Raw genomic sequence first — 14,534 nt, forward strand, 5'->3', positions numbered from 1 at the left:
CTCTCCCAATTAATCACAACTTCCAATTTTGAGAATCCACTACTACACCTCCTTTTAGATATGACATGACCAAGAAACACAATTTGGTCATCCATAAATCAAACTTGCTAACTTTTTCAACAAGTTACTTTTCCTGCAAAACTAATAGAACAATCCTTAAATGCTCCAAGTGGTCTCATGAAGTATGGAAGTAAATTCGGATATCGTCATAAAGATTACCATAAAATGATTAAGATAACGTTGGAATATACGGTTCATGTAATCCATAAAGACGACGATAACATTAGTCACTCTGAATGGCTTTACAAGGAATTTTTAATGATCATATTGAGTCCTAATTGCATACTTCGGTGTATCAGAACTTTTCACTAAAATTTTATGTAACCCGACCGTAAATCAATCTTTAAGAGAATGCATGATCTTTTCAAGTGATCCTGAAAGTCATTGATCTGGGGTATGGGTATACTTGTTCTTGATGGTAACTTTGTTCAACTGAAGTTAGTCGATGCACAGATGCATCCCATCATCCTTCGTCTTCACGAACATGAACAGAGCTCCCCCAAGACACACTCGGCGGATGAAATCTTATATAACAACCTTCAAATTAACTCTTTAATTCTCTGAGCTCGATCGGCGACATACGCTACATGACAACAGAAACTAGAGTCGTTCCAAGAACTAGATCAATGGAGAATTCCACTTTCCTTTCAGGAGGTAGAGAAATGACATCCTCGGGGAATACTTCGAGAAAATCACAAACTACTGGAATTTGCAAGACATTCATCTTTTCACTCGAATCCATTGTGAGAATTAAGAGAAAGACTTTTTCTAACTCAAACAAACAATTTTCTAGGTTTACCGTACCTTCCCAAATAAAGAGTTATACCCCAATAGATTGAGTATAACTAATTTGTTAATTCGTCATAATACTAAATAAATAAATAATTTTAAGGAATAGACGCAATTAACAAATATTGAGATACAAAATTCTAAAAAAGGTCCGATCGTTTTAATATATCATATATTTAATCTTTTTATTTTATTTTCTATTAAAAACAAAACCTTTATAAAAATCCCCAATTTTTCATATTTTGTACAGTAATGTTGTTTTGTTGAGATTAAGCAATATTATGGATACAAGTTTATATTACTTAAGAATGATTTAGGACATCCGATAAATTATCCATTAATATTTTTTCTTCTCGTGAGTTCAGTTGGATTAAAATTTAACACGTGGCTTCGCATAGGTGGTGATTTTTACTGTTGTTTTTGAGTTGTATATAAGATTTTTCTCTTTCTTTGTTGATTTGTTTCTTTATTGGATGTGATGTTTTTCCTTTTGTTTAGTATTGTCGAAAAGAAAAAAATAACACCAACTAAAGAAAGAAGACACCCAAAAACACTCAACAATACCAAACACACCATCACCAAAAGCAACAATCACAGTCAAATATTAAATTACACTTCATACATAGCATTTAAGTTACTTGGAAATTTTATTATTATTATAATTATTATTATTCAAAAATTCTATTATTATTATTATTATTATTATTATCATCAATGTTATTATTATTATTATTCATATACATGTTATAAACAAAGGATTATTACTCTTGAAATTATTTCAACCAATGTATTTTACTAAATTTGTTTAGAGTTTTATATTTGACATAATTATAATTAGTAAAACACACGTATATTCTATATAAGTCCGATATCTACAGTTTTTGAAGGTAACAAAACTTTCCCTTTCTTTATTTTCAATAACCACATCTCTACGGGTCACCATATTTTAATTTTTATTATATATCTAAAGATTGCAATGTGTTGTTGTCTCCATTTAGTTTTAATGTATCAAACTTTTTTTTGGCTTAAGTACATTTTTTTATTGATTTTGATATTAAAATTCATAAATAAAAGAAATAGAAATATATAAAATGCATATGGATGGTAAACCGAGAAATACTTTAGGTAATAGAAATAAAAATGTACATATTTATTTCATTTACTCCTTTAAATTAATAAATCAAATGATGTAACTGAATAAGGAGCAAGTTCAACATTCATGTCATTGCTTGCATTTTCAAGTGAAGCTCTTTTGGGTACAATCTGTACATATACAAAATGAAACAAAATCATGTATTAGAATTTTTTATATATATAATCAATGTTGATTACCTTAAATTTAAACAACTTATAAAAAATTTAAATTAAAACATAAAAAAATTCATTTCAAAATATTACAATATATATCTATGACAAACTACGTATTTTGTTTAAAAATAAAGTGTACCTTTGTTGGTTCGGAGAAAGAATTTTCATCCATTTTATTTAAAGATGTAAGCATCATTTTTGATGAACCAGATCGTTGCACATTTGATTTTAAATTATTTATTAAAATCTCTAAATTTTCAATTGAGCTTCCAAAGTTTACTACCTGCAATAAGTGCACAATCAAATAATTAATAATTAAATACTTTAAATCAAAATATATTCCTTATAAAAAATTTGAGTTATTTTACCTTGACTTTTAGATAATTTTCCCATCTTGAGAATTTGTATACTGAATTGCAGAAGCAACAATCGAGCTAGAAGAATTGTAGAGAGTTGAATTAAGAAATATTGCTCCATTAGAATCAATGAAAAATTGTTGGAGCCAATAACTTGGAGTTCCATAATTTTGATAAGTGTTGAATACATTGCATCTGGTATCCAACTGTTTCATATAAAAAATAAAATAAATAAATCATATTTATTTACATACATAAATAATAAATAATAAATAAATGATAAGAAATTAGAAAATTACTATTTGTCATTTGTGTTTACAAAGAGTGGTGCATAAGCAACCATGCTGACGACATCGCTGTAGAAAATTGAAAAATGATTAAAATTTAACTCAAAAAACACAAACTTTATAAATTAAATATCATAAAATTTTATATATAATAAAATCTAACCTATTTTTTTCAAGTCCAATAAGAAATGCAGCTTCAGCCACAGCTGCATAAAGGCTTCCATTGCCTGCATCTTCCTTCCAAACAGCATACTCACTAACATATGCCTATAAATTGTAATTAATAAAACATGAGCAAATTTATATATCAATAATATTTTAAATGCCTATTTTACCTTCTAAAAAAATATAATTAATCATTTTTAAATAAATAATTTTTTTAATAATAAAACCTTTGGACCGGATCGTGGTGCCTTAATTTATATACAATAAAGTATAATTAATAAAAAAAATAAATTTATCGAATTGGTATACTGGGAAAACATGTCCTTAGAATTTGTATAAATCTAACAATTGAAAAAAGTATTAGTAATAATGTAAGATACTCAACCTAAACTCAAATTTAATAATTATAAATAAATAATATAATATTAATAGTAATAATAATAAATTGAAAAAACAATTAATAATTAAATCAGCAATATTATTACATGAAAATCATAAAGGTCTGCAGGATGATTTAATGGATATTGAGAACCATCACATTTGAGATAATTTGAATATCAGGATATCTATCTTTTATAGCTTTATAGAACTCGAGATAATTTCCTTGATAGTTATGTTTACCACAATCTTCATTCCCAACTCCAACATATCTCAAATCAAATGACTTTGGATGTCCCATGGAAGCTCTAAGAGAACCCCATTTTGATTCTGGAGAACCTCTAGCAAACTCAATACCATCTAGAGCTTCCTAATAATTAATGATCAAAAAGTATAAATAACAATTAATTAATAATTAATTAATTAATTAAAAATATAAATATAATCTAGATAATAAAAATAATATTAAGGAAATTATACTTGTACAAATGGTGAAATTGCAGACGTATTAATTTCATCATGATGACTAATACCATTATTAAACACCCATATTGGATATGCACCAAGATCCTCTGATAACTGTTTAACAAACAAAAAAATTATTAATTTTTAATTTAATAAAAATACAATTAATATTTAAAAATAGAAAAGAAAAATTACTTGAAGCCCTTCAAAATAACCAAATCCATCATCGGTCCAATACTTCCATATATCATTATAGTGGCCAGGTCTCTCTTCCCATGCTCCAACTGTATCTTTCCATCTAAATGCATATTTAAGGTAATCTCCTTCAACATAACAACCACCTATATAAAAAAATATAATATATATTTATCACTTAATAAAAAATTTAATAAAAAAAAGATGGAAAAGAATAAAAAAATTCCATTAAAAAAATAATTATTCGCAGTGATTCCAACTCAATATTATTGTATCATACCTGGGAATCTAAAAGTTTTTGGCTTTAAATCTGCCACCATTTGAAAAAGGTCATTTCGAAAACCATGACCTGTTGTGTCCAATGTGTCCAATAATGATTAATGAGATAAATTCTTATAAAAGAGAAAAAATTAAATAATCTAAGAATAAATAAATATAAATATAATTTTATGCATAATATACCTTATATGTATCTAAAGGCATGGCTGAGATTTGATCTAACCATAATACTCCTTTTTTGTTTGTTTATTTGTAGGTTCGAATTGTGATTAGTGCTTTTGGCTTCAAGAATTATTTCCATCTTACTCCACTTTGTAGCATTAACTCCGAAGCTCTGATGTTGATTCATTAATAACTTAATAATTAGTTTAATTTTGTTTCACAATAATAAAATTAATGAACTTTTATTAATGAACAAGACGTTGTTTCAAAAAATTAATTAAAGAAATAGAATTATAACCTTATTTTGGTTGAAGCTAGTTTAACACCATTATCAGATCCAACAAATGAAATTTGTAAATTAATTCGACCAAGTGATCTAACATAGAATACTACTTTATATTTCTTCCCTTCCTCGATATTCTGATTATATAAAACATTGTAAAAAATATTATGAATACCTTTAATTTTTCATATGATAAATAAAATGTTGTATTAATTGATACTCACCATTCCCCAAAAACCAGGATTGGAAATACCAACACCACCACGTGGACAAGATTTTCTATGACAAAGAACATCCATACGTAATGCAATTTTATTACGCTCAAAACAAGAAGAACGTTCCGTTGATACAATAATGGATGATTGATTTTCTCCAATAATTGTCCACGGATAAATATTTGAGGTCCCATTAATGGAACCTTCTGCTTCAAAACCTGAAACATTAATTTACAAAAGATATAATATAATGCAATAGATCTAACAGTTGAAAAAATATTAAAATGGAAAAAAAATTACTAACATAAATTTTCAAAGAAAATACATGAAATTTGTCTCTTATTAGAAAAATAAATTCAAAGGTGAATTTTTTCTGTGCGAATATATATACCTCGATTATTCACAAGTTCTGCCCATAATCCTCCAGCTCCCGCATGATTAATCTCCTGAAAAATATATATTACATCAATGTATTATAAGATAACACTACCAGAGTACTTTATCTGGAATCATTAAATTTATTAAAGTATATTGAACTGTAGTTTACTTCAAAAAATGCTCCAAAAAATGTATCTGGAATAAGCCTTCCAGAACCAGCATCAATTACTAGTTTTGATGTGATCTCATTGGCATTAACACCATAGTGGCATGTAGAAATAACCAAAAACACGCCTAAATATAAAATAAAATAAGTGAGAGAACTTAAGAAAGACATTGTAAATTTGTAATGTATTTTTGTTAATCATTTTCACTCGTATTTATCAAGGAAGAACAATCTATAAATTGAAGATAGTGATAAGGATGATGAGTTGTTAACAATATAATATATAAGTTGGATGTTTTCTATTTTTAAATTAGATTGTTATGTACTAACGTGTAAAATATTCTCATCATACCTCATAATGGATTATTGTGCAACTCTGTCAATAAACAATTAATATATATTATTTTTACATCTATTGCATAAATGGGACATCTTTCCCCATCCATCACTTGTCTTTCAGGTATGAACACGGTACGAACTTAATTCACTATTGGAATATCTTTCCCCTCCTACTACCTCTAACATGTTCTAGACACGGGTCACTGAATCAATTATCGAATGGAACATCTCTCCACTTCCAATATCTCTTACATGAGCTAGACACTCTAATATATATTATATTTCCTTCCCTGGTCACCATTTATCATAGTCAGACTCGATTCATATATGCAAATGTCATTCACTCTCGACTATTTTTGAAAGCTTTGGGCATCTATAAAGCCATAATATTCGTCGCACAGTTCTAAAAAAAATTCCTTCAAAATCGATAGTTCGTCACATATACCAACTAGGGTATTCTCTAGTTCCCTAATATCACATTCTTTACCGACCATTTACAACACATACCGACTAGGGCTTCTATCGTGTCTGAATGTCATGTATCTAGGTTAATTCCCCTTTGTAAACCTAGTTTTATCTCACATTCTTTCACTAGCCTACTAGGGTTCGCATATTAACCAATTAGACCAATAAGAGTCTATACTTTCAAAGCTTATCTAATTATGGTGTATGCTTTTATCGACTTACCTATTAGGGCTTTATTCATGCATATAAATTTTAGTCACAATTAGTCGTGAATGAGGCATAAAAGTATGTTAACACATCCTAAGTACATGTCATTGCACCATAGCCACACATCTAAGGCATACAAGTGAAAATCATCAAAGTTACATAAGGTGTAGTCAGTTACACTAAAGGTGTTGCACTAACTCTTTGTCCCAAAAATATGCAAATTTTAGAGATGGTAACCGATTACACTTTTGGTGTAACCGGTTACACCAACTTGTTGTTTCATAAAAAAAATGAGTTTTCAGGGGTGGTAATTGAATACACCAAAAGTGCAATCAGTTACACCTGCAAATGTTTTCTGAATTTCCCAAAATCCATCAATTTTTCATACAAACCACAACTAACATATTACATGCATTAATTCTCATCAATTATAATACATGAAAAATGTTTAGAGGTGAAAACTTGTCATCACCTAACAAGATCATATATTTCACACTCGAGATCTTTATTGCATATGCAAGCTTCATCTATGAACATATGGTGAACACCCTTAACACCTTAGGCCCATCAAGGATTCATGAAATTTTAGATTAACAACATAGATTGCAACAAATTCACAGCGATCATATTCTCCCACATACATGCATCTTTACAGTCTATCAATCCACGTTCCATGAAATTTCCCTAACCCTGACATGCAATTTCCTATAAAGGAATATTCCCCAAAAGTGATAACTACCTAGAACCCCACCTTTAAGCTAATGAAACCTTAGCTTTGAGATTGATGATGATGATCTTGGGTGTTAGAAACTTCCACTATTTTCCTTGCATTCAAGGTTCCAACCAAGATTCTCAAGAGTTTGATGAATTGTGGAAATGATGATGAAAATTTATGATTAAAAGTTTCCTTGTTGCTTTTTCTTCAAGAAACTACAATTTCTTCACATATGCAAGTTGAATTGAAGAAGTTGAGCAAGAACTTTTCCCGTTACTTCCTGAAGGAACTCGCCTCTCCCTCGTCTCTTTATCTATCTTTCTCAAAATTTGATTTAAAAGATAGAATGGAAGTAAAAAAATGAGGGATTCTTATTTCATTTTTCCATAGAGAGTTCACATGCACAAAGATTTAATTACCCTTGTAATCCATTATAATTCACTATTGACAATGTTGATATCTTAATCGTGGTTTAAAAAACTTCATTAGGGTTCATCTCCTCATTAACAAGAGATTATACCAATAATAGACAATGATCATGTTATTATAGAACGTACCCATTAAATCCTCCCCCTTAATTAAAATTTTTTCCTCAAATTTAGAGATTTACACGAACAAATGAAGGTACAAATCTTGCATCTCCGATTCCAGTTCCCACGTGGCCTCGTCCGGGTGTGATTCTTCCTAAAGGATTTTAACGATGTGGGTTTATTTCTTCCTTAACTCCTAGATGGCACAATCCATTATACTTCGTGGTTGAGGTTCGAAGAAGAGAACAAACTTTACTCAACCATGTATGGAAAAATAAGTAGAAGCGAATCCATAATGAATTAGGATGAATTGGTAACCCTCTCTTATGCACTTCCCTTATAATTGATCATCTCAAATAGGAATGATTTGGTACACAAATCCTCTAGTTAAATAGGAGAATTACATCCATGTCTTGATTGAAACTAAAATAATCAAACCTAGATTGCAACTTCAAATCCAACAACTGACTTTGCCAAATCCTCTCCGTCATGTCACATGTAATACTCGGGTTGATAATTAGGATACAATGCTAATTATAAGTCCATGCAAACTAAAGATCAATATTTTGAAACCTTTCCAATAGCTCTAGCTCTAACACCATCAATTTAGCCATACACATTTCCTTCCTGGGTGGTACTTCAACTAGAAATCATAATTTTTCACATATTCCATCCATCTCCTTTGCCGCATATTCAATTACTTTTGAACAAAGAGCTATTTCAGGATCTTATGACCGGTGTACATTTCAAAATGAAACCCATACAAATAATGGAACCACATCTTGAGTGAAAAAACAATAACAGCTAACTCAAGATCGTGCGACTGATAGTTCTCTTTATGAGGCTTCAACTACTGAGACACATACACTACAACCTAACCATTTTTCATTAGGATACCTCTTTATCCCTCCTATGAAGCATTAGAAAATACTTCATAAGATTGATTAGGATTAGGAATTATTAGAACGGGAGTGGTGGTTTACTTCTTTTTTAACTTGATAAAACTCCGTTTGCACTCTGAATTCCAAGGAAACAAAATATCTTTTCGAGTGAGTCTAGTCATTGGCAATTCCAATTGAGAAGAGCCTTTGATAAATCTCTGATAATATCCAGGCAGCCCTGAAAAGCTTCTCACCTGAGGAGCGCTCTTGGGTCTCTCCCAATTAATCACAACTTCCACTTTTGGAGAATCCACTACTACACCTCCTTTAGATATGACATGACCAAGAAACATCAATTTGGTCATCCATAAATCAAACTTGCTAACTTTTTCAACAAGTTACTTTTCCTGCAAAACTAATAGAACAATCCTTAAATGCTCCAAGTGGTCTCATGAAGTATGGAAGTAAATTCAAATATCGTTCATAAAGATTACCATAAAATGATTAAGATAACGTTGGAATATACGGTTCATGTAATCCATAAAGACGACGATACCATTAGTCACTCTGAATGGCTTTACAAGGAATTTTTAATGATCATATTGAGTCCTAATTGCATACTTCGGTGTATCAGAACTTTTCACTAAAATTTGATGTAACCCGACCGTAAATCAATCTTTAAGAGAATGCATGATCTTTTCAAGTGATCCTGAAAGTCATTGATCTTGGGTATGGGTATACTTGTTCTTGATGGTAACTTTGTTCAACTGAAGTTAGTCGATGCACAGATGCATCCCATCATCCTTCGTCTTCACGAACATGAACAGAGCTCCCCCCAAAGACACACTCGGCGGATGAAATCTTTATATAACAAACCTTCAAATTAACTCTTTAATTCTCTGAGCTCGATCGGCGACATACGCTACATGACAACAGAAACTAGAGTCGTTCCAAGAACTAGATCAATGGAGAATTCCACTTTGCTTTCAGGAGGTAGAGAAATGACATCCTCGGGGAATACTTCGAGAAAATCACAAACTACTGGAATTTGCAAGACATTCATCTTTTCACTCGAATCCATTGTGAGAATTAAGAGAAAGACTTTTTCTAACTAAACAAACAATTTTCTAGGTTTACCGTACCTTCCCAAATAAAGAGTTATACCCCAATAGATTGAGTATAACTAATTTGTTAATTCGTCATAATACTAAATAAATAAATAATTTTAAGGAATAGACGCAATTAACAAATATTGAGATACAAAATTCTAAAAAAGGTCTGATCGTTTTTAATATATCATATATTTAATCTTTTTATTTTATTTTCTATTAAAAACAAAACCTTTATAAAAATCCCCAATTTTTCATATTTTGTACAGTAATGTTGTTTTGTTGAGATTAAGCAATATTTATGGATACAAGTTTATATTACTTAAGAATGATTTAGGACATCCGATAAATTATCCATTAATATTTTTTCTTCTCGTGAGTTCAGTTGGATTAAAATTTAACACGTGGCTTCGCATAGGTGGTGATTTTTACTGTTTGTTTTTGAGTTGTATATAAGATTTTTCTCTTTCTTTTGTTGATTTGTTTCTTTTTATTGGATGCTTTTTCCTTTTGTTTTAGTATTGTCGAAAAAGAAAAAATAACACCAACTAAAGAAAGAAGACACCCAAAAACACTCAACAATACCAAACACACCATCACCAAAAGCAACAATCACAGTCAATATATTAAATTACACTTCATACATAGCATTTAAGTTACTTGGAAATTTTATTATTATTATAATTATTATTATTCAAAAATTCTATTATTATTATTATTATTATTATTATCATCAATGTTATTATTATTATTATTCATATACATGTTATAAACAAAGGATTATTACTCTTGAAATTATTTCAACCAATGTATTTTACTAAATTTGTTTAGAGTTTTATATTTGACATAATTATAATTAGTAAAACACACGTATATTCTATATAAGTCCGATATCTACAGTTTTTGAAGGTAACAAAACTTTCCCTTTCTTTATTTTCAATAACCACATCTCTACGGGTCACCATATTTTAATTTTTATTATATATCTAAAGATTGCAATGTGTTGTTGTCTCCATTTAGTTTTAATGTATCAAACTTTTTTTTGGCTTAAGTACATTTTTTTATTGATTTTGATATTAAAATTCATAAATAAAAAGAAATAGAAATATATAAAATGCATATGGATGGTAAACCGAGAAATACTTTAGGTAATAGAAATAAAAATGTACATATTTATTTCATTTACTCCTTTAAATTAATAAATCAAATGATGTAACTGAATAAGGAGCAAGTTCAACATTCATGTCATTGCTTGCATTTTCAAGTGAAGCTCTTTTGGGTACAATCTGTACATATACAAAATGAAACAAAATCATGTATTAGAATTTTTTTATATATATAATCAATGTTGATTAACCTTAAGTTTAAACAACTTATAAAAAATTTAAATTAAAACATAAAAAAATTCATTTCAAAATATTACAATATATATCTATGACAAACTACGTATTTTGTTTAAAAATAAAGTGTACCTTTGTTGGTTCGGAGAAAGAATTTTCATCCATTTTATTTAAAGATGTAAGCATCATTTTTGATGAACCAGATCGTTGCACATTTGATTTTAAATTATTTATTAAAATCTCTAAATTTTCAATTGAGCTTCCAAAGTTTACTACCTGCAATAAGTGCACAATCAAATAATTAATAATTAAATACTTTAAATCAAAATATATTCCTTATAAAAAATTTGAGTTATTTTACCTTGACTTTTAGATAATTTTTCCCATCTTGAGAATTTGTATACTGAATTGCAGAAGCAACAATCGAGCTAGAAGAATTGTAGAGAGTTGAATTAAGAAATATTGCTCCATTAGAATCAATGAAAAATTGTTGGAGCCAATAACTTGGAGTTCCATAATTTTGATAAGTGTTGAATACAATTGCATCTGGTATCCAACTGTTTCATATAAAAATATAAATTAAATAAATCATATATTTATTTACATACATAAATAATAAATAATAAATAAATGATAAGAAATTAGAAAATTACTATTTGTCATTTGTGTTTACAAAGAGTGGTGCATAAGCAACCATGCTGACGACATCGCTGTAGAAAATTGAAAAATGATTAAAATTTAACTCAAAAAACACAAACTTTATAAATTAAATATCATAAAATTTTATATATAATAAAATCTAACCTATTTTTTTCAAGTCCAATAAGAAATGCAGCTTCAGCCACAGCTGCATAAAGGCTTCCATTGCCTGCATCTTCCTTCCAAACAGCATACTCACTAACATATGCCTATAAATTGTAATTAATAAAACATGAGCAAATTTATATATCAATAATATTTTAATGCCTATTTTACCTTCTAAAAAAATATAATTAATCATTTTTAAATAAATAATTTTTTAATAATAAAACCTTTGGACCGGATCGTGGTGCTTTATCGAATTTGGTATACTGGGAAAACATGTCCTTAGAATTTGTATAAATCTAACAATTGAAAAAAGTATTAGTAATAATGTAAGATACTCAACCTAAACTCAAATTTAATAATTATAAATAAATAATAATAATATTAATAGTAATAATAATAAATTGAAAAAACAATTAATAATTAAATCAGCAATATTATTACATGAAAATCATAAAGGTCTGCAGGATGATTTAATGGATATTGAGAACCATCACAATTTGAGATAATTTGAATATCAGGATATCTATCTTTTATAGCTTTATAGAACTCGAGATAATTTCCTTGATAGTTATGTTTACCACAATCTTCATTCCCAACTCCAACATATCTCAAATCAAATGACTTTGGATGTCCCATGGAAGCTCTAAGAGAACCCCATTTTGATTCTGGAGAACCTCTAGCAAACTCAATACCATCTAGAGCTTCCTAATAATTAATGATCAAAAAGTATAAATAACAATTAATTAATTAATTAATTAATTAATTAAAAATATAAATATAATCTAGATAATAAAAAATAATATTAAGGAAATTATACTTGTACAAATGGTGAAATTGCAGACGTATTAATTTCATCATGATGACTAATACCATTATTAAACACCCATATTGGATATGCACCAAGATCCTCTGATAACTGTTTAACAAACAAAAAAATTATTAATTTTTAATTTAATAAAAATACAATTAATATTTAAAAATAGAAAAGAAAAATTACTTGAAGCCCTTCAAAATAACCAAATCCATCATCGGTCCAATACTTCCATATATCATTATAGTGGCCAGGTCTCTCTTCCCATGCTCCAACTGTATCTTTCCATCTAAATGCATATTTAAGGTAATCTCCTTCAACATAACAACCACCTATATAAAAAAATATAATATATATTTATCACTTAATAAAAAATTTAATAAAAAAAAGATGGAAAAGAATAAAAAAATTCCATTAAAAAAACAATTATTCGCAGTGATTCCAACTCAATATTATTGTATCATACCTGGGAATCTAAAAGTTTTTGGCTTTAAATCTGCCACCATTTGAAAAAGGTCATTTCGAAAACCATGACCCTGTTGTGTCCAATGTGTCCAATAATGATTAATGAGATAAATTCTTATAAAAGAGAAAAAATTAAATAATCTAAGAATAAATAAATATAAATATAATTTTATGCATAATATACCTTATATGTATCTAAAGGCATGGCTGAGATTTGATCTAACCATAATACTCCTTTTTTGTTTGTTGTTATTTGTAGGTTCGAATTGTGATTAGTGCTTTTGGCTTCAAGAATTATTTCCATCTTACTCCACTTTGTAGCATTAACTCCCGAAGCTCTGATGTTGATTCATTAATAACTTAATAATTAGTTTAATTATGTTTCACAATAATAAAATTAATGAACTTTTATTAATGAACAAGACGTTGTTTCAAAAAATTAATTAAAGAAATAGAATTATAACCTTATTTTGGTTGAAGATAGGTTAACACCATTATCAGATCCAACAAATGAAATTTGTAAATTAATTCGACCAAGTGATCTAACATAGAATACTACTTTATATTTCTTCCCTTCCTCGATATTCTGATTATATAAAACATTGTAAAAAATATTATGAATACCTTTAATTTTTCGTATGATAAATAAAATGTTGTATTAATTGATACTCACCATTCCCCAAAAACCAGGATTGGAAATACCAACACCACCACGTGGACAAGATTTTCTATGACAAAGAACATCCATACGTAATGCAATTTTATTACGCTCAAAACAAGAAGAACGTTCCGTTGATACAATAATGGATGATTGATTTTCTCCAATAATTGTCCACGGATAAATATTTGAGGTCCCATTAATGGAACCTTCTGCTTCAAAACCTGAAACATTAATTTACAAAAGATATAATATAATGCAATAGATCTAACAGTTGAAAAAATATTAAAATGGAAAAAAAATTACTAACATAAATTTTCAAAGAAAATACATGAAATTTGTCTCTTATTAGAAAAATAAATTCAAAGGTGAATTTTTTCTGTGCGAATATATATACCTCGATTATTCACAAGTTCTGCCCATAATCCTCCAGCTCCCGCATGATTAATCTCCTGAAAAATATATATTACATCAATGTATTATAAGATAACACTACCAGAGTACTTTATCTGGAATCATTAAATTTATTAAAGTATATTGAACTGTAGTTTACTTCAAAAAATGCTCCAAAAAATGTATCTGGAATAAGCCTTCCAGAACCAGCATCAATTACTAGTTTTGATGTGATCTCATTGGCATTAACACCATAGTGGCATGTAGAAATAACCAAAAACACGCCTAAATATAAAATAAAATAAGTGAGAGAACTTAAGAAAGACAT

At 28.5% G+C, this 14,534-nt stretch overlaps 1 protein-coding gene and 1 pseudogene across 1 annotated transcript; both read right to left on the reverse strand.

Annotated features, from left to right (window-relative positions):
- Nucleotides 1-2,016: 2,016 nt before the first annotated feature.
- On the reverse strand, nt 2,017-5,657 carry LOC127114568 (alpha-L-arabinofuranosidase 1-like; annotated as a pseudogene).
- Nucleotides 5,658-10,922: 5,265 nt separating this feature from the next.
- Nucleotides 10,923-14,534, reverse strand: LOC127114569 (alpha-L-arabinofuranosidase 1-like). Its single transcript, XM_051046626.1, has 15 exons — nt 14,367-14,534; nt 14,211-14,265; nt 13,829-14,037; nt 13,620-13,741; nt 13,340-13,493; nt 13,157-13,226; nt 12,877-13,022; nt 12,697-12,795; nt 12,321-12,584; nt 12,104-12,175; nt 11,877-11,980; nt 11,726-11,782; nt 11,434-11,629; nt 11,205-11,348; nt 10,923-11,018 (listed from the first exon to the last, which is right to left on the reverse strand). Exons 1-15 carry the CDS (start codon nt 14,532-14,534, stop codon nt 10,923-10,925), a joined length of 1,956 nt encoding a protein of 651 aa, XP_050902583.1.

This window comes from Lathyrus oleraceus, unplaced genomic scaffold (assembly GCF_024323335.1).
Source record: "Lathyrus oleraceus cultivar Zhongwan6 unplaced genomic scaffold, CAAS_Psat_ZW6_1.0 chrUn0592, whole genome shotgun sequence".
Classification (NCBI taxonomy): Eukaryota; Viridiplantae; Streptophyta; class Magnoliopsida; order Fabales; family Fabaceae; genus Lathyrus; species Lathyrus oleraceus.